The sequence below is a fragment of the Lygodium microphyllum genome, chromosome 7, assembly GCF_053477565.2.
Source record: "Lygodium microphyllum isolate KBCC chromosome 7, Lygodium_microphyllum_v1.1.10, whole genome shotgun sequence".
Taxonomy (NCBI): Eukaryota; Viridiplantae; Streptophyta; class Polypodiopsida; order Schizaeales; family Lygodiaceae; genus Lygodium; species Lygodium microphyllum.
In genome coordinates this window covers 53,382,941-53,403,534 of record NC_141141.1, presented here as the reverse complement: position 1 = coordinate 53,403,534, position 20,594 = coordinate 53,382,941, and the positions used below count along the sequence as shown (strand labels likewise).

Below are 20,594 nucleotides of genomic sequence, written 5' to 3'. Positions count from 1 at the left end.
CTTAATATACTTTGTGGTGTGTTCTCAAACTTCTTCTCCAAGCTTTGTGTGTGCATTCCTATAACCCTAAATCCAACAATTGGTATCAAAGCAGGCTTCAACCTCTTGAGTAGAGTCATCAACACCCTCTACCTCATCTTCTTCCATTGGGACAATATATGTTGAGCATTTGCAAGTCGATAAATACTATGCATTAGTCCTTCGGGCTAGGTGTCATAACATTTTTTATTCAGGTTCATTTTGGCCCCCATTTACACTACTGCTTATATTGTGCAAGCTATTTCATCCTTTTGTGCAAAATTTTCGACAGTGGTCATTTCTATCGGTAAGGACTTTTACTGCCTACTTTGTGTTGTGCTATAGCATGTGTTGGTTTTTTGCAAAATTTTCTCCATATAGACAACCTTTACATCAACCAACTATCCAATGTGGACTTATATGATGTGTTATGTATTGATTTCAAAAGAGACTTGGAACATTGTGTAGGGAATTGAAGTACATTCTGGTGTGGTTTTGGAAGTTGCAAGCACTCTACTATAGAGACTCTCCCCATGATCTGGATAAAGATTGTGCATACTCTCCATCGGAGATGGGAAAAAATACAAGGAAGTTCCAAGACTATCATGGGGAGAGAGACTTTTCTTAGGACATGGGATTGTGACACTTTCTTTCTTTTCCAAATGCACATTGTTTGGCATTATAGACCTCTCAACTAGTTATTTTTCAAAATTTGTAATAGACTTCTCCTTGCTACATTTATTTTTTGATATGGAAGTCCCTTACATGGCTGATTTGTATTTGGGATTTTCCTTTGGGATATCTTTTCGAGGACTCTTGTTCATAGAAGCTCCAAAATCAATCCAAAAGGAAGCTTTCATGTGAAACTTGCACTCTAATATAGCTTCCTTCATAGCATCAATCTTTGCTCTGGCAATGTGCATCCTCTCAGTTGTCCTTTCCACCTTGGCCGTCTCCTCCCTCTATAAGGCAGCCAATGATGCTTTGGCAAATCTCTCCTTCTCAAGAAGATCATGTCTCCTTCTTGTAGCCTGCTCCCTAAAGAAAGAACTGTGTGTGATTGTCTCTAAGATCATCCTTGTAGAATAGATGCTCTGGAATCCTAACACTGGAGGGGGCTCCTCTAACTCTCTCCAAAAAAATAGCTTAATGAGTGAGTGGTTTGAGAGCATCGTGCCAGGTACGATGCCTACTAGATCACTTCTGTTGGAGGCCCAATCATTCTAGAGAAGGTCTTGGCTCCTACTGCCCTATCTCTCTTACAGAGCTGGAGCAAACCCATGGACTTGCCAAACTTTGTTGTGAACCATGGGTCTTGACCTTTGATCTGAAATAAGAGCTCCCTCTAAGCTCCCTGGTCTTCTCTAATATTTTTTGTGCCTTGGCCTCTCCTATCCTCAAGGGCCTCCACCATATTAAAGTCACCCTCTACTATCCAATGATCTATCTGCAGTAAAGATTGACTGAGGGTAATCCAATATGTCTCTTGTATTGCTCACCATTCTGGGCATAAATGACCAATAGACCAATAAGCGTCTCCTCGACTCTTTCTATAGAGATCCACATGGCTCTCCCTAGAGTCATGATACCCTAGCCCTCTACCGACTGGGTCTATTGCTCCCCAGTGCATATGCATACTCCAACATAAATCTGTATGACTCCTAGAGCTGCTATCCAGTAGCTGTGACTTAAGCCTGGCAATAACTTCTCATAGAATCTCTGCTGAGAGGTGGTGCTCTTGCAACATGAGAAAATCAATCGATCTTCGGACTAATGCTCCGTACAAATCCTACCTCATGAGGCTTCAGCCTTGCCTGAAGTGACATCCTCTGAAGCCTCGTGCATTCCATGGGAGTATCCTCATCGGGTGCACCCCAACCTCTCAAATCGATGTGGCTTTACAGTCGATGCCTGCCTCTACTACCTCCTAGCATACACCCTCTCATGTGACCTTTCTGCTAGCTCTATTGCAGTGTGTAATAGGGGAAGTCCTCAGAGTATGCATTTGAGTCCTCTATGTCCTGCTCGCTCTCCTATGTCTCATCAGCTTCCCCCACTTGCTGGGTGTTGGGTACCTGAGATGGTATCAACTCTGGGATCTTCACGGAGTAAGTAGAGGGTTTTGGGAGATGGTGGTACATCTCCAAGATGTAGCTTGCTGTATCTCTTGTGGGGCTGCTAGTGTCACTACCTTTTTGGACTATATCACATCTATCTATGGTGCTACTATGATTAGGGGCTGTGGAATCTTTGGCTCCTAGGCTATGTGAGCTATAGGAGGTTGAGGTGGTGTTGCACAAGTTGGTGATCTAAGATCCATGACCACTCTTCACCATCCCGCGGCCTATCTTTGTGGCTGTTGACCTCTCTATCATTGTCCTTGTCCCTCGTCTATGGGATCTCGCTATGTTGCTAGTGTGCTCTCCTCCTCTGTCTAGCATTACACACTCTCTACCACTCCATGTTGATTCTCTTCTGCGGACAGATGGGTAACTATGTGTGCCTTCCAAGATTGCACAGACAAAAGTCCTATGTGTTTGTATGATTCTACCAATCTCGCAAAGGTATGGCATGAAGTACTCATCAAGGCCAAGAAATGAGATGGTGATGGTAGTGCCATCTTCGAGTGATGAGTACTTCTGACCCTTGATCCATCTTTCAAAGTACACCACCAAAGATTTGATTAATGGGATTGCACAAGACCTAGAAAGAGTATTCGAGAAAAGATAGGTTGGGATGCTTTGGTAGATTCTTTTTTTGTTTAAGCTTATCTTGCTAAGTCTCAGAACACAGAAGTTATTGTGGAAGAAAAGAGAGAGAGATGATGGAAATCTAGGTACGTCAAAGAGGGCAGCTAAGGGTAGTGATAGATCTGACTTTGATTAGCCTCCACCTCCTATTAAGCCAAGGTTTGGAAGAGAGCTCTCTATATGGTCTTCCATGGTGCAATTTGGACTATGATAGTAACATGGGGGGACAATACCTTGGGTCATGGATAGAGGTTCAATATGTGGCTACAAGAGTATCTAGAGGAATAAGTCTTTGGCTATACTACTAGGTCAGGGAGAAGGATACAAATGAGCAGGATCAGAGCACATAGAGAGGGAATTTCAGATGAGTTCCTGTATGACTTTTGGAGGAGGCTGCATGACAACTTCAGGCCTAGGAGACCTCTCTCTTTTTATGGCTTGTAGCCCACAGGAGTTTAGCTATTGGCAATTGGCTCGGCTATGGTAGGGACCTAGTGGCATGTGTGCAATGTGGTGAGTGTGAGGAAACATAAAGACATTGCCTACGGGACTTGCTTAGAGCCCAGGAGGTTTGGAGGAGAGGTGGAGTCCATGGTAGTAACATGGGGGCCTGTAGCTTGGGCCACAAATGGAGGTCCAGCACATGGCTATGGGGATAGTCAGGGGAGCACCTCTTTTCTCATCATCTGAATATCCCTACCCCAGATTACTTGCAGATGCGGTGGACTTGAGGAAATTGTCATAGATGGGAGATGATTTGCAGCGTCATAGCTTGGTACTTATGAACTGCAAGATGCAGCCAGTTCATTGATCTTCAGGATGTATCCACTGGGGAGTATTTATCGAGAATTTGGACAAAGATAGTCCATACTCTGCAGGGGAGATGGGACAGGATTCAGGGCAACTCTGAGAGGATGAGGAAGAAAAGAGAGGCTTGCAGATTTGGGATTCAAACGCCTTTCATACCGCCCCTCAGATGGTCTAACATCATAGCTTACCAGATTGGTTGTTCGAACAACCATTGTATTTTCTTATGTACTTAGTTACTCTTTACAGAGTTCCTTGTACTTTGTTTTTATCTTAGGGGTTTTCTCCGAGGTGTTATTAATAGAATTCTCTTTTCCTGAAAAAAGAAGCAAGATGTAGTCATACCCTTGACTTACTACAGTAGATACCATTTCTAGGATCTGGATAGAGATCATCAACATGGTTTGATGGCAGTGACTATGGGCACATGAGGAGGAGGCGATATGTTTTTCTTGCTGCATGGAACTCTGGCACCTTCTTGCCACAGCCCTTGTATTAGACTTTCTCTTGTTATCGGATGATGTACCTTTGCTATCCTATCATATGTACCATTGCTGTCCTATATAGGGCGTGTACTTTGGTCTCTCTTTTCTTGGCACAAAGAAAATCCTCAGTTGATTTAAGAGTTCCATCAATCTACCAGATCATTTCAGTTTTCTTGGAGAGAGACTAGCAAGCACTAGGATCTTCTCTAGGATTTATAGAATCTCCGTGGATGATTGGACCTTAGCTGCCATTATTGCATGGACCAATTTTGCAACTACAGCCCAAGGGCCTAAAAACCACCCAGCCCCAGCACCAACCCTCCTCCCCTTCCCATGCTTTGCCTTCATCTCCTCCCACATCACCCAATGCTTCAATCAGTGAAAGCATGCCACCTCCTTTCCTCCACTGCTCCCTCCCTCTGGTCACTCCTGCCTCTCCTCCACTTTCTTTCTCCTCTCTCACAACTTCCTCTTCCTTCTCCCCTCATGCCTTGTGGTGGTCTTCTGCAAGACTATTGTATGGGATGGTTTTAAAAGGGCGAGAGCCACAACAATTTCATGGTATGTAACACCACCATGTCCCTGCAAGTGGTGCTATTGGAACTTGAACTTGCTCCACAATGGAGGAAACACTCAGTTGCAATTGTTAGGCCAACTTTTTGTGGGGACCAGGGACCATGCACAACACATATAAGTATAGTTGATATACAAATATTTAACAAACCTGTAATTTATCTATGGCATATTCTTGACCAATCATAATGTACTTTTGGCTTTCTATTCTCAACTTTTGTGTACAGGAATATGGATTCTTGTTTGAAGAAGTTTCTGGCCATTTATTGTTGTAACTCACTAAAGAGTTGTACATGAACTTTTGTTTTGGATAACAGTCTTTGCAAGAGGAATTGCTGAACATGCGCTTGCGGAATCAAAATAATGAACTAGGTGAAAATGGGACTCTTTCGGAGGAGTCACATTGGAATACTCTAAGGTGATTTTGAGGAATCTTTGCAAAGTTTTCTGAAACAAGATTTTATGCTAGAGAAAACTCTATTACTGGCTTATTTGCTTTATAGCTGGCATAATTACCTGCATATCCTTTGCAAAGTATGACAAACTATTGCTGTTAATCTTATGAATCAGCTTGATCACATAGACTAATTAAAGTATTTGCAACTAATTTTCTTCTAAGAAAAACAAATTTCATGCACCTGTAATCTTATACTACACTAAAAGATCTTAACTTCATGCACTTATTTGACTCCTAGAGTCTATAGATGTTTTCTTGTCTATATACATTGCCAGATTGAGGGAAAATCTATCTGTGGATGAATTGGCAAAGATTCAAAATATGAAGCGCAGAAGTAAGGACATACAACAAGAATGTCAGAGGCTGAATCAAGATCTGCAGGTATTTAAATGTCAATCTCCATCTCTTCAACTATTCTTGCTCTGCTTAATTGATATCCTTTCTTTGATTATGCAAATTAATGATCTTTTAAAGAAGGCTAGTCTTGTATCCTTTTAACTTCTAACCGTTCCTACAAAATTATCCAATAATGGCTGCTACCCATTTCTCTTGCTCTATCCACTACAGCTAATCACTAGGCTTTCATATAATGGGTGGGGCATGAGGAGACAGATTCAGCATTCAGAGATCAGTTAGAGGGCTGCCCACTAGTGGCCTTCTTGTTCTTATTTGAGCAGAGTCCATGAGCTCTTTCTTGAGAGATAGATCTATAGCTATTAGAGGCATCCGGATACCCATCCTTGAGTTTGAAGGGCTTCTAGATGTGGATTTCGCGGATGACACAACAATCTATGTAGATGGGGATGAGAGTAACTTTAGGGCCTTTGTAATGGCCACAGAGATATTTTGTAGAGCAGCAGTGACTTAATTAATTGGCACAAGTCCTATGGATTCTAGGTATGCAACACTAGGCAGCTGGAGTGGTGCCTTCATGAGGATTTCACGTGGGTTCCCTGTGGGACTGCAGTAAGATATCTTGGATGCCATGTGGGGGTTGACATTACCTCAGAAATGCAGCTATCACCTCTCCTCTTGAGCATAAGACAGAAGTTTCTTTATTGGAGCTCAGTGAGACTCTCGCTAGCAAGGAGAGTAGTTTCTTGTTGGGTGTTCTCCAGGTAATGCATTGTTGGCTAGGTGAAGCACCTTATCAAGAACTTCATTTGGTCTAAAGGTGACGGGAGCGGCCAGAGCGAAGGTTGTTTGGGATGTCATCATACAGCCTAGATCCAGGGGAGGGTTGGGGATCATAGACCCAGACAGCCAGAGCAAAGCCTTGTTGGCTAAGCTCATTGTTACATGCTTGCTTCTAGTTGAGGAGCCTTGGAAGAAACTCATGATAAGGAGGCTATAGGCTATGACACCTACTCATGGAGGGCCATGGCAGCCCTTCATCCATTGGATTTTTCAGGAGATCAGGACCAGGGACTTAGGGAGGAACTTCGAGGTCAAATGCGCAGTTGCCATGATCAGAGCATGGAGATCTATATTGCTGAGGCTTCATGATCTATCCCCCACTACATACAAAGAGAAGAGAAGGCAACCTCTTCTCTTCAATCACTTTTTGAGATTAGACTCCAGCCACACTCTTGGACAGAGGACATACCTATCATGGGAGGGAGATTCTCTTTACAAGTTGTTGTATCAATGGGAGATTTGTTTGCATTCCAAGAGTTACAGCAAGAGGCTCAAAGACAAAGACTATAGGGTCTCAGGGGAGCTAGAGTTATGATTGAGGCCATGACGGAGGAAGTTCCACTGGATTGGTGAACACATACAGGTATCTCTTAGGCTTGGATTGGTCTTTAGAGGGAACATTCTGCTAGCAGTCTTTGCGACTAGTAGAGATAGGACATTTGCTTTTATGGTTGAGGAGGATGGTTGTCTCCAACAAGAGGATCTTGACCAAACAACTTTAATTGGATGCTCTAAATAGAGGATTAGAGTAGTAGCTCATTTCAAGAGGAAGTGGTACATTGACCCAAACCCAACCACCTGTTTGGTAGATGGATGGAGATATTGGGCTTACTAGAGGAGACCTTTACAGCGATTACAATGGGATCTAGGAGAGTAGATGTGGAGGGATCCATTCCCTGATAGACCTTGCGACGTGTCTTCTTTGGCTACACTACTAGGCTGGGGAGGAGAATACAAATGACTAGGATCAGAGCACAGCCAATAGCCGTGCAGCCATCTTCCATTGGTACAAAGGGGGAATCACATATGAGTTTCTATGTGACTTTTGGAGATGTCTACATGACAACTTTCGGCCTAGAAAGATCTCTCTCTTCCTATGGCTTGTAGCTCATAGGAGCCTGGTAGTTGGCATGTGGCTTCGATACGGCACGGATCAAGTAGCATGCGTGAGATGCGGGGAGCCAATGAAGACACAGCAACATTGCCTATGAGACTACCCTAGAGCCCATGAGGTTTGGAGGAGAGCCCTTAGGATGATACTTCATAGCACAACAAAGACCATGGTGATGACCTAGGGTGCTGTAGCATGGGTCACAAATAGAGGCCCAGCGTGTGGTGATGAGGATGTTCAAGGGAACTATTCTTTTCTCATCATTGGATAGCATCTAAGCAGGGTTGCCACTTTAGATTACTCGCAGGTGCAGTCAACCTAGGGACATTGCTACGGATGGGATTTGATTGCCAATATCATAGCCTAGTATATTTGGACTGTGAGATGCAGCCACGCTATTACTTACTTGATGTATCCATAGTGGAGACTATCAAGGATTTGGATGGAGATCATTCGCACTTTTCGTGGGAGATAGAAGAGGATGCAGGGCAGCTTTGAGAGGATGAGGAAGAAAAAAGATCATTTTTTGCGGACATGGAATTCTGGCACTTTCTTCCATATTGCCCCTCATAGGGTTTGGCATTACAGCCCACCAGATTGGTTGTTCACACAATCATTGTATTTGTGATGTACTTGGTTACTCTTCGTAGAGTTCCTTGTACTTTGTATTTTACCTCAGGCTTTTCATCGAAGTGTTATTACTAGAAATTTCTTTTCTTGGAAAAAAAAGAACACTAGGCTTTCAGAGCCTGGCTTCTTCCTTGAACTGCAGCCTCCCTCTTCCTTTGCCATCATGCCCCCATAGTTCTCCTCTTCTACTTCTTTTCTTCCCATTTGAGTCCCAAGTCTAGCCTCATTTGATGGCCTTTCTTCCTTCTAGGACTTTGGCACTTTCTTGATCTTCATTTCCTGTTACTAAAAAACCACTCTTACTTGATGTGCATGATTTTTTCAGAAGACTCAAATCCCCCACTTGCAGCTAGACTTTGCATATGTGTCAAACTGTTTCAAGAAGATGAATTTTAATGTGGGAAATTTATGATCCCATGCTACTTTGGGTATCTTTGGATGCTAGCTCTGCATTTCTTGTGGGGCCCATATATGTTGAACAAATTGGTATTATTGGTTTTAGCACTATTGTCACCCAGAATTTAGGATTCCTGGTTACAGTTATTGTCTGGGCTGCATTTTTTGAGGATACTAGTTGAACTAGGTTCTGTTCTTGAATTCCCTATTTTAGTTTTTTTCTTATCTATTCATGTTTTCTTTTCTCATTTCTGGTTTGAGATCAGAGGATACTAGTTGGACTGAATAGGTGATTGGCTTCATCATTAAGCTTGTTTCCTTGTTTCATCATAAAGTATTTAAATGCATTTTTGAATGCTCTACAGGTTGTTGGAGGCCAACATTGAAAGTAAGAGGGCCATTGTGCATCTATACATCAGTTTTGCCATAAGAAATTGTTGAAATATGACCATTTCTGTACTCTAGCTCTAGTTGTGTGTGGATTTTTCTTGCTGAACTTATTACTATGCTGAATTAAGTGTTTTCTAAAATGTGTTTCACTGCCCTTGGGGTTTGGGAAGGGATTTCATGGTTCTCTTGCCAGAACATCACCATCTTTTTGAAGGGTTAAGCTTATGGTCCTCTCAAGGAGCAAACACATGCATTTTGGCTTGCTGCAATTCAATAAGGTTTATGCTCGCTGAAAAGAGTGCGCAACAAGGGGAAAATAGTAAAAACATGTCACACAATCGTGGTAATAGAAGGAAGGAACAAGAATCCCCTCCTAGAGGCACTTAACACATGGTTTTGAGTCACCAAATGCTGAAAATGCTTTAAGACAGCAAGCAACAAATGCAATTGGTGAGCATGTAGTTCAGTTACATGCAACTCCACAAGTACAAGTTGCTCAAGAAGCAGATGCATTGTTTAGGGCATAGTGGACAAATGCTGTTATGAGCTTGCAGTGATAAATTCAACAACCTCAATTTGCTGAATTTATGCTATCAGTTCTCAATGTTAAATGACAAAAGGTTGCTTCATATTCTAGACAGCCAAGTGAGGCCTGTCCAAGAAGTCTTTTTGGTCAAAAGTATTGAATAGGATAGCACCTAAGGACATGAGCTGGAGTGGAGTCAAGGGTGGGGTGTTGCGGTCTATAAATAGTGCAATGGAGAGGGGAGAGAATGACAGGTACACAGAAAAATAGCACACTTTTATTTGCTTAGTGATTGCTTCTTGTTACAATGGTTGTCTTTTCTCTCCTTTTGTAGTTGAAGAGATATATATTGAGCTTACTAGCAGAGACATCTACAAAGATTACAGTGGGATCTAGGAGAATAGGTGTGGAGGGATCCGTTCCTTGTTAGACCGTGTGATATGGCCTTCTTTGGCTACACTACCATGCTTGGGAGGAGAATATAGATGAGTAAGATCAGAGCATAGCCAGTAGGCACCCCCCATCGGCACAGAGAGGATAAATGAGTTTCTATGTGACTTTTTACTTAGCAAGTGAGGGCTAAACTGTAAATTTTTTAAGCTATTGAATCTTGTTGATGAATCTTTGAGGCCTTACCTGTACAAATTAATTATGTGTGTGTTAGAAACATAATATCATTGGAGGCTAGAAATGCTCGTTATCTTGTCATTTAATGATAAATGGTGAAGCAAATGTGCGGATCACTTGGTAACGAAAAATAACAAGTGGTCAAGCACTCGATAGCTTCTACTTTAATGAGTTCTCTGCCGCTATCTTTGAGACCTACTATACACATGACAGATATGCCTATTAGATGTATTTCTCTGACACATTGAGTTTGACAGTTCTCGGTATTGGTTGCATGCTCAGTGACTACTAGTGGTTTGTACATATCCCAATGCTTATAGGATATACCTACAGTTGCAGATTGGATTTCAGGTTGATTTTTCACATCTAGCTTTGGGTTTTACTGCTGTCATTATTTTCAGCTTGCTGTAATTGCAGGTTTATGCATCCTTTATGAGGGCAGATGCTTTGACTTGAATAGAGAACACTACATGACAGCTTCAGGCCTAGGAAGATATCTCTCTTTCTATGGCTTGTAGCTCTCAAGACCCTAGGAATTGGGACATGGCTTGGATATGGTAGGGACTGAGTAGCATGCGTGAGATACAGTGCACCAATGGAGACACAGAGACATTGCCTATGGGACTGCCCCAAAGCCCATGAGGTTTGGAGGAGAGCCCTTGGAAAAATATGTCATAGAACAGCATAGACTTTGGTGGCAACCTAGGGGGTTATAGCATGGGTCAGAGATAGAGGCACAGCATGTGTCTATGAGGATGTTGGAGCTATCCTTTTCTTATCATTGGACAGCATTTGAGCAAGATCCCTACTCCAGATTACTCACAAGCATAGTGGACCTAGAGACACTACCATAGATGCGAGTTGATTGCTAGTATCATAGCTTGGTACATTTAGACTGCAAGATGTATCCATGCTATTGACCTTCTGGATATCCACAGACGAGACTATCAAGGATTTGGAGAGAGATCATTTACACTCTTTGCGGGAGATGGGAGAGGATGCAGGACAACTCTGAGAGGATGAGGAAGAGAAGAGATCCTTTTCTAGAGACATGGAATTCATGTACTTTCTTCCATATTGCCCATCATATGGTTTGCCACTACAACGCACGAGATTGGTTGTTCACACAACCATTGTATTTGTGATGTACTTAGTTATTGTTCACAAAGTTCCTTGTACTTTGTATTTTGTTTTAGGCCTTTCGCCGAGGTGCTATTAATAGAAATCTCTAAACATGTTACCCAAAAAATCTCTAGGTTGGGTCAGCCCTAGTAGGCCAGGTCCAAACTTTGCCTCAAACTTTGGACTGATTCAAGTTCACAAAGTGTCAAGACAAAAAGATCTACATGAAATGTCTAGAGATGCATGGGTTAGTTAGAGGAGATATTCTTTGGACATGTCACCCAAAATATATCTGGGTCCACAAAGTCCAGACTTTGCCTTAGTTGGATTGGTCTAGGTCCATAAAGTCTTTGGACAAAAAGATTGTTTCTATGTCAAGTGATGCACATGTGCATGTAGATCTTTTACATGATCTTGTGAGGGAGAAATATTTCTCTTCACTCTGAGATTGATTGTAACTATGTTCTTGCACATATTGAGGATTTCCCCTTCAAAAGTATTAACTATCTCATGATGCACATTAAGACATTGTAGCCATAATATATCTACAACTAACCTTTTTTTTTTCCCAAGGAAAGAGAATTCTATTAATAACACCTTGGAGAAAGTCCCCCTATGGTAAATACAAAGTACAAGAAACTCTATGAAGAGTAACTAAGTACATCAAAGATACAATGGTTGTGTAAACAATCAATCTGGTGGGCCTAAGTGCCAGACCATCTGAGGGGTAGTGTGAAAGGTGTCTGAATCCCAAATCCTTAGGAAAGCCTCTCTTTTCTTCCTCATCCTCTCAGAGGTGCCCTGCAACCTCTCCTATCTCCCATAGAACATCCGAACATGGTAAGTGCCCGTAAATGTGTGCCATAGGCACATACAAAATAATATCATAAGTTTGGGGGAAAAAACCTCACTACAGAGAGTAAAAAATGCCCCAGTGTCCTATTGATCATTGACACTCCTATGTGAGCGTAGGCGTAAGTGAGGCGTGAGTGAAATATCCAACAAACCCCCCTAGAGTGAAGAGTGATCAAGAGTACAAGGATCATCCGCCACCAAAGGAGATCAAATTTAAAGCATGGAGAAATGCTTCAAAATTTTCAAGAGGAAGAGCTTTGGTGAAGATATCTGCCACATTACTGGTGGTAGGACAATAGACAAGGCTGATATCACCTGCATGTAGCCTCTCTCTGACAAAGTGATAATGTATCTCAATGTGTTTCGTGCGTGCATGAAACACACACTGGGTTCCGTGCCACTACAATTGCACTCTGATTGTGAGTGAACAAAGGAGTAGGCTCAGTAATAGATACATCCAGATCAGCAAGCAAGCGTCTAATCCATACACATTCAACTGTGGTAGTGAAAGCTGCCTTGTATTCAGCTTCACATGACGTTGTGCCAACAATGGAATGTTTCTTGCTAAGCCAAGATATACAAGACGAGCCAAGAAAGAAACAATTGCCACTAGTGGAGTGACGTTAATCATAATCACAAGACCAATCAGAATCACCGTAAGCATGTAACTGCAATGGTCCCCCCTTGGCATAAAGCAATCCAAGGGACCTAGTACCTTGCAAGTAACGGAAGACACACTTAACAGCTTGCCAATGTGACATGCGTGGCTAATGCATATATTTGCTGAGGGGTGAAATTGCAAACTGTATGTTTGGCCTAGTGTTGCATAAGTAAATAAAACATCCAATTGCTAGAGCATATGTGTGTATATCAAACAAATCACTGTCATCATGTCATGACAGCTTTAGTCCAGGTTCCATTGGTGTACAGACTGGCTTGCAATCCTGTAAGCCAAACTTCTCAAGAAGTTTACCTATATATCTTGACTGTGATAACCCAATACCTCCAGCATCATGTATGAACTGAATGCCCAAGTAATAATGCAAAGACCCCAAGTTTGACATGTCAAAAGTTTGCTGCAAATTTTGTTTAAATGCTGAAATTTGATCAGCATGTGTCCCTGTAAGCAAGAGATCATCAATATAAAGACAAATGATCAACATGGATCCCCCCCTCTTTACATATGTAAAGGGTAAACTAAGATGAGCTGTTTATGAACCCTTGGCTAAGCAAAAAAACATTTTCTTTATTTTCCAAAGGAGCAGCTGATTGAACATTGAGTTCACTTGGTGAAACTCTAGCTGAATCACCAAATGTAATGGGCAGCAGCCCTTGAAATACATTACGGGCAGCTTGATATGTGTCTAAACTAGCCAAGGACAATTCTGATTTTTCATCAAATAGTACATCTCTACTGACAAACACCTTCTTAGAAACAGGATCATAGAGTCTCTAGCCTTTGCTCTCATTGCTATATCCCACAAAAATGCATTTAACAGCCTTGTTATCCAACTTTTTTCTGAGTACCTTTGGAATATGTGTACATGCAAGGCACCCAAAGGTATGAAAGTGTCCAACAAAAGGTTTCCGGCTGTTCCAAGCCTCAAAAGGTGTAATTTTCTTCAAAGCTTTGGTGGGGCATTTGTTCAAAACGTGGCAAGCACACATGACTGCTTCCATTCAAAAACTGTGAGGCAAGCTCTTCGCCTTCAGCATACATCTGGCCATCTCCATGTGTAATGTGCCATCTATTGGCTATCCAAGCATGTTTTTGGCAGTCCATCGAGAAACGAATCTAAGCGTCACTGCCGGGCACTCTTACCGAATGTCATGGGGTTTGTTGCCTAGGTTTTCCGGAGTCCGCCTTGCAACGGAATATTTGCAGTCCAACCCACTAGGATCGACCTAAATCTTGAATCACTGGTGGTCAAGGTTTTCCGGTCACTCTACTATATGTGGAGTTATCCAATCTGAGCCAAGTCCCTACCCCTCTAGGTTCACGGAGAAGTAGGAACGAGAGGGATGCGTCGCTCCACCTCTCTGTTCGTAGGGCATAATCCCCTTCCGGTCCCCAAAAACGGTATGAATTTGGTTATTAACCCGTGCTGCCCAAAGGTCGAGCAACGGTAAAATCTTGTGAGAAGCCTCCTAGTTTTCTGGGACCACCCTGCCATAGGATAGACCCGTCGGGGTTTTTGCCCTTCTGCTTCTCTCAATTGGCATACTTTAGTTATCTAATTAGACCTATCACTTTTAGGTGTGACATGTAAAAGTAGCTTTCTTAATTAGCCTCTTAAAGGACAGGGTTCGTTCACATAATCTTATGGCATTGACATGAAAACAAATTCAAAAAGGTTCCATAGAAGTAAGCTTAATATTAGCAATTTATCAGAGATACAAGTCTTGCTCAAAAGAGACAATATTCGCAATCCGTAAGGATGCACTTTATTTCCACCAAGTTTCTGCCTTGCACTAGTAACAAGGACCCGTCAAGAATCTATGCCGAGTCATGCTGATCTTTTGAGTAGGACCCAGAGGTAAGGAATTTATAGCCAGAGCTCCCCCTGGCATCCAAACGTCCTCCTACAATCAAACCAACCCGCGGTGTGACCTCTCGTGGCGGGTTTGGTCCACGTTCCTGTCATGGCTATTTAGAACCCCCTTGGCTAGGGTTGGGGGCCAACTGGGGGTGATTGGCCCTCCAAAAGTTCAACTTGATTCATTATTCTCATTTATGAGTTGGGGTTACACAATTTTTTTTAGAAGCGTTGTTCCTAAATTTACAAGCACAAACAAGGATGTAGGTGAGTGCTCGAGACATCTACTAAGGTGGGGGTCCCTATGTTGATGCTTAGCATTTGACCTTGTTGCATTGGCGGCAATTTCCAATATCCTCAGAGGGTTAGGGAATACCTTCTTTCTGACCCCACCCCTATGTGATAGGAGCGAGCATTTATGCAATTGGATCTATATCTGATAGTTCTCGGATGGTAGCTGTCCTAGCTTGCTAGTTTTTAATCCAAGGTTCTTGTCATTGGAAGAAATGACACTCGAACCTCTTGTTTTAACGACAGATTGCATCATGGTTAAAGGCGATATCTTCAAGGTTGTTTCAGCTTTATTGAGGCCAGATTTGGAATAGAGACCAGTGAGTGTTATACTTGTCTCATGGTCCACTTATGAAGTAATGATAGATTTGCTCAATTACCTTTAATCCTAACTAAGTCGGGTTAAGCCCCATATAGGAATTATCTCATCGAACTAATTGAGCAATTAAGGTTAACGCTTCATATGCGTGTCTTATAACTATCTTTAAGATGAATCGCTAGCAATGCCGCTGAAATCGTCCATGATACCTCGTAATCTAAATGCGAGTCTTCCCTCGGACGATGATGCAATGTGGAATTCCACTCTTGAGAATTTCTTTTCAATGCACTTATGCAAATTATAAATAGAGGCTTGTATTTTTCTTTTGTACGAGGAACACGAAGTCATCAAACCTAATGCATGTGCGAGCTACATCTCTCTAAAGGATTATAAGAGCCCAAAACCTGGCCACATACTTAACCCATTATTGTAGCACTCACGATTCTCATGGACTTGATTCAAGCTTTTACCCCTATCTTTTGAGTTTAACCAATTTTGCTATGCAAAAAAAAGTACGATTTCTGCTTAATGACGAATATGCATAAGCGTCCTAACAACCCATTTTTCAGTACCTTAAAGCATGCCAATGGTAGTGCATAATCTAAAGCACTACAAACACAATCAATAAGGTCCTTGATTTTTTAGCCACATACTTAACCCATTATTGTAGCATTCACGATTCTCATGGACTTGATTCAAGCTTTTATCCCTATCTTTTGAGTTTAACCAATTTCGCTATGCATAAAAAAGTACGATTTCTGCTTAATGACGAATATGCATAAGCGTCCTAACAACCCATTTTTCAGTACCTTCAAGCATGCCAATGGTAGTGCATAATCTAAAGCACTATGAACACAATCAATAAGATCCTTGATTTTTTTAGTGTGCATGAATGCGAAATCTTTCGTGCAATTTATTCGTGCACAAAACATGCCAAAGTGCAATAAAACATAATTTCCAACATGATAGAATAATGCAACCTAAATGGTGGTTAGTTAGCATAGACTTTTACCGAATACTTCTCCCTTCCCAATGAATTCGGTCTGGTTCTTAAGGGCTCCCATCAAGGTAGGATTTATGGGGCACACCTAGTTACCAAGCGTCGCGGTTCCTTGACCCGCAGTTCCATTAGTTGAAGCGGGATTCGTGCTCGATTGAACCTTACTTCACTTGGGAGGCATTGTATAAGTTGGCTTTTTCTTCGCGGCTATGTACCTAGGTTATGAGAGAGACGGCTTCTCGTAGAAGGGATTTGTCCGTGAGAACCCTCTCTAGGAGGGGGAAAAGAAAGATAGCAAGCCCGAAAGCCTTCAAAGAGGAAAAAAATCCCCCCCCCCCCCCCCCCCCCCCCCCCCCCCCCCTCTCTCTCTCTCTCCTTCTCTTTCTTTTCTCTTACTCTCCCTTTTCCTCTCTCTCTCTCTCTCTATCTCTCTCTCTCTCTTTTTTCGTAAAAGGTAATTGTATTAATTACGAAAAAAGGGTACAAGATTACATGATTACAAGAGACAGGAGGGCCCTAGGCCAACGTGTGGGAAATCCCCGTACTAATGCACGAAAAAGGTTACACCAATCATGGCAACGGCCCAGAGGCAATTGCCATATGCCAGGGAAGCAAATCCTCCCGAGGGAGCAAGTCAGAGTGCTGGATGAGATCTATCTGCCAATGCAAGAGCCCTTTAAGCCGGGCAATATGTCTCGGTACATTAGAGGCCGAATCAAAGAGAAAAGCATTGCACGTGGTCCAAATGTGCCAGCATCCCTAGTATCTGAAAAAGTGAAATAAGATCTTCATATGCAACTGTGGCGGTGTGGGGTACTTTGGGCGCACAAAAACCCAATCGAAAGGAGTTAGTGAGGACCCCACCACTTCTCGCCAGATTTGCGACAAGAGTGACCAGATATTCTTGGCGAGCGGGCAAGAAAGAAATTGATGTTGGGCCGATTCCGCAGTAGTGGTATAGAAGAAACAATTGCCATTCGAGATTCTACGCTTGGAAAGGGCCGAGGCAAGAGGAAGACCACCAATCATTACCCGCCAAAGAAAGACCTTGCATTTGAAAGGTGCCCTATTCAGCCAGCCCTCCATCACCGTTGCCTGCCACCATGACTGCGATTTCCGCAGTCCCCGAACAGTATTAGCTTTCACACCCAGCCATTGGTGAACTTGAATGAGAAGATGATACACCTGATTAGTAGAGGCCTTTTCCAGACTCAACCGGCCCGCAAGGTCCCAGTCCTACCAAGGACGATCCACAGCAAGGCAGGAAAGGGTTGCCTACCCTGAAGCTCCAACAAAAGCTGTTCCCATAAACCACGGTATCCGCGCGGGATCCTGAAAAGTCTCCTAGCAGTCCGAAACGATGCAAGGACATTGCGAGTGGCAAGGGTAGCATCCGCAATCGAAGTCACACCTAAACGGGCCATGCAGTTAAATCTCGGTCTGAGCTGATGTTTGTCTTCCCATGAAAGTAATCGCGATACTGCCAACAATTCTAGCTGAAAGGAGTTAGTCTGCAAGCGGTCCCCCACTGGATGCCAACGGGCCTTTTGGAGCACCACTTTTCAAGAGCCGACCAAGTGCAGTAACAACGAGGAAGAGGGACTGAAAAATCGAGAGTCAGCATTAAGGACATGCCACCAGGAGGCCCGAAGTCGTGTATTACCATGGCGTAGCCCACTGTCCTCAAGAAAATAACGGGCTATAATGGTCCACGGGTGATGATCCACACACATGGTTCGAAAAAGAGACCAACGAAGAGCCAGCATATGCGTTTCTGCATCCAAAATAGCTCCACCACCCATGCGTTTAGGGGTACATGTATGTGACCAAGAAATCCACGAAATACCTGCCTGCAATGAATCCTTCTTCCATAGCATGAAACGAATGGGATGAGTGAGAGCCTTCAAAGTAGTAGGCGTCCACGGCAGCAATGGCAAGAAATACGTCAGCATTGGTAGCATAACTGTCTGAGCCACTTTGAGGCAGACATGGAATGGCCACGCTTGCGACTTCCAATACATAAACTTCGCCGCCAGTTTTTGTGAAATCCACTCGAGTAGTTCCTTTGGCCGTACATCCACCCCCAATGGGTATCCAAGATGCCTGACAATGGAGCCACGGGAAACCACCTGGCCTTGCCAGCCTAATGACTGTAAATCAGGCTCCGTGCAACTGAGTATGGCTGATTTAAAGGCATTGATGCGAAGACCAGAGGCCTGACCAAAGAGCGTCCAAACATCTAATGCTTTTCGAATGTTGTCCCTGTCCGCCCGCAAAATCATAAAGGTGTCATCAGCCAAAGAGTGGCTAATGAAGTGGTGCCCCAAAGGAAGAGACAATCCTGCCAGCTGAGCAGAAGCCGCCATTGAGGATAACATTGAAAGGACCGGGTGGGTCGCCAGGGCAAAGAAGAGAGGACTCAAAGGGCAACCCTGTCTAATCGAGCGTGCAAGGAGAAATGGCTATGTAACCCAACCATTGAGCATAACTCTTGAAGAAGCCGCAGCACTAATGGTGTAGATCAATCGGGACATCAGAGTACCAAAACCCATAGCCGACATGAGATCTGCAATGAAAGACCAGTCCACATAGTCAAAAGCCTTTTCCAAGTCCAATTGAATCAATACCACTTCCTGACTGGAGTGCCGCGCATAGTCAATAGCCATTTGCACATTTAAGATATTATGCACAATGTTGCGGCCCTTAATGAAACCATATTGGAGAGGATGCACAATAGCTGGAAGGTGCTTGTGAAGCCGATTCGCCAGCACTTTGGAGAAGATTTTATACATCGAGCCCATCAAGGAAATTGGTCTCCAGTGTTGCAGCATTGACGGCGAAGGGACCTTTGGAATCAGTTTGATAAGGCCTTCTTTCCATGAGGATGACCCCTGTTTCCCAAACCTACTGAAATATAGCCACCAATGGCTTCACCAGCTGCGTGGCCGAGTTCTCAAAGAATTCATTAGTGAGACCATCCCAACCAGGACTTTTATCCTTAGGCAGGTGTAACAAAACATCCATAACCTCCTCCTCGCAAATATCCGCCTCCAAAGTGGCTTGCATATCAAGTGGAACCTGCTGGCGGACCAGATGATAGAAGACCGAGCGGGCATGCGTAATCTGGCTAGAAGGCGAGGGAGAAGAACCAAGAAGTTCCATAAAATAATTTCTGCGCATATTGACAATGGTTTGCGGATCAGTGACCATGCGACCTTCCGAATCCTGGAGTCTAGTCATATTTTCGCGAGCAGGAGAAGCATGCAAGGCGCGAAAGAACTTATGAGACTGGCAGCCACTATCTTGCAATGTGTCAGTCAAGTTATGCAGCTTGCCCTGCTGATAAGTGACAGTAGAAAATCATCATCTGGGGTATCCACGAAGAGCAATGAACGGACCAAAGCCAGTAAGTCCTCTGCTGCATGTCGATGTCGCCGACAAAGAGAGGCATGATGGATCCCATACTGCCGAGCAACCCGCTGCACATTAGAGAGCAGCCGTGCAAATGAAGCCAAGCCCTCAGAGGGGAAGTCCAATAAGAACCGCTCAATCGATTGCTGCATATAGCCCTGAAAAATTGGATGCTTCAAATAAGAGGAGTTGAAACGTAAAGGGAGCTTATCCAGCAACTGCATAAAAGGTGCAATATGTTGTGCCCGCATCTCAAGCTGGAGGGGGAAATGGTCCGACAATGCATATTGCTGCAAGAGCTTCATTTCCAGCATCTCGGGAAGAAAATCATCCCCCTGCATGATATACATTCGGTCCAACCGCGACCAAGTAGTTGCATATTGTGCGGAATGAAAAGTAAACCCTGAAAAAGAAGGGTGAAGCCACGACCAAAGATCTTGCTTAAGTACGCGCAAAGTAAAGGAATTCCACACCCGGCTTTCCGGTGCATCCATTACCGAATGGCCTGAAGTGGACTGAGAAGAGTCAACACACATATTGAAATCTCCCATCAAAAACCCCCTTCGGCCGAGTGACATCGAGCCCTGCAAAGTCGACCAAAGATCCCGTCGGGATGAGGGATCATTCGGAGCATAGAGGCCCAGCAACCATAAAATCTCTCCTTCAAATAAGACTTCGATTACCAGAAAGCGGCCCTGCACATCATTTTTAACAAGAACAGGCTGGTATTGCTCATGGACAATCATCAGCACGCTCGAATAGTGTGTAGCATGTGTCCCTGCATAAAACAGACGGAATCCATGACAATCCACCACTTTTCCTGCTTCACCGTGACTTTTGTGCTCAACTGCACACAATACATCCCACTGTTTTTCATGCAAGATAGTCCACATGGCATGTTGCTTATGGCGAGAGCAAATGCCTCGCACATTCCACGTGGCAATCTTCATATATCTTCAAAAAAAGGAAGGAAGTCAGGAACGAGGCGCCTGTTGCCTCGATTGTACCTTTCCGCGAGAGCATCCAAGACACCCTCATCCAGAAAATCAGCCAATACTGCAAACGAATTCTGGCGACTTGCTTTAGAGGTAG

At 43.4% G+C, this 20,594-nt stretch overlaps 1 protein-coding gene across 1 annotated transcript in view; it reads left to right on the top strand.

Moving 5' to 3' along the window:
- The window catches only part of LOC148033448 (uncharacterized), a 242,715-nt gene that overhangs the window by 94,246 nt on the left and 127,875 nt on the right, over positions 1–20,594 (top strand). Inside the window, exons 9-10 of the mRNA XM_087681371.1 lie at positions 4,951–5,051; positions 5,366–5,471. Coding sequence (XP_087537497.1) covers positions 4,951–5,051; positions 5,366–5,471 — 207 coding nt within the window. The remainder of the gene's footprint in view (positions 1–4,950; positions 5,052–5,365; positions 5,472–20,594) is intronic.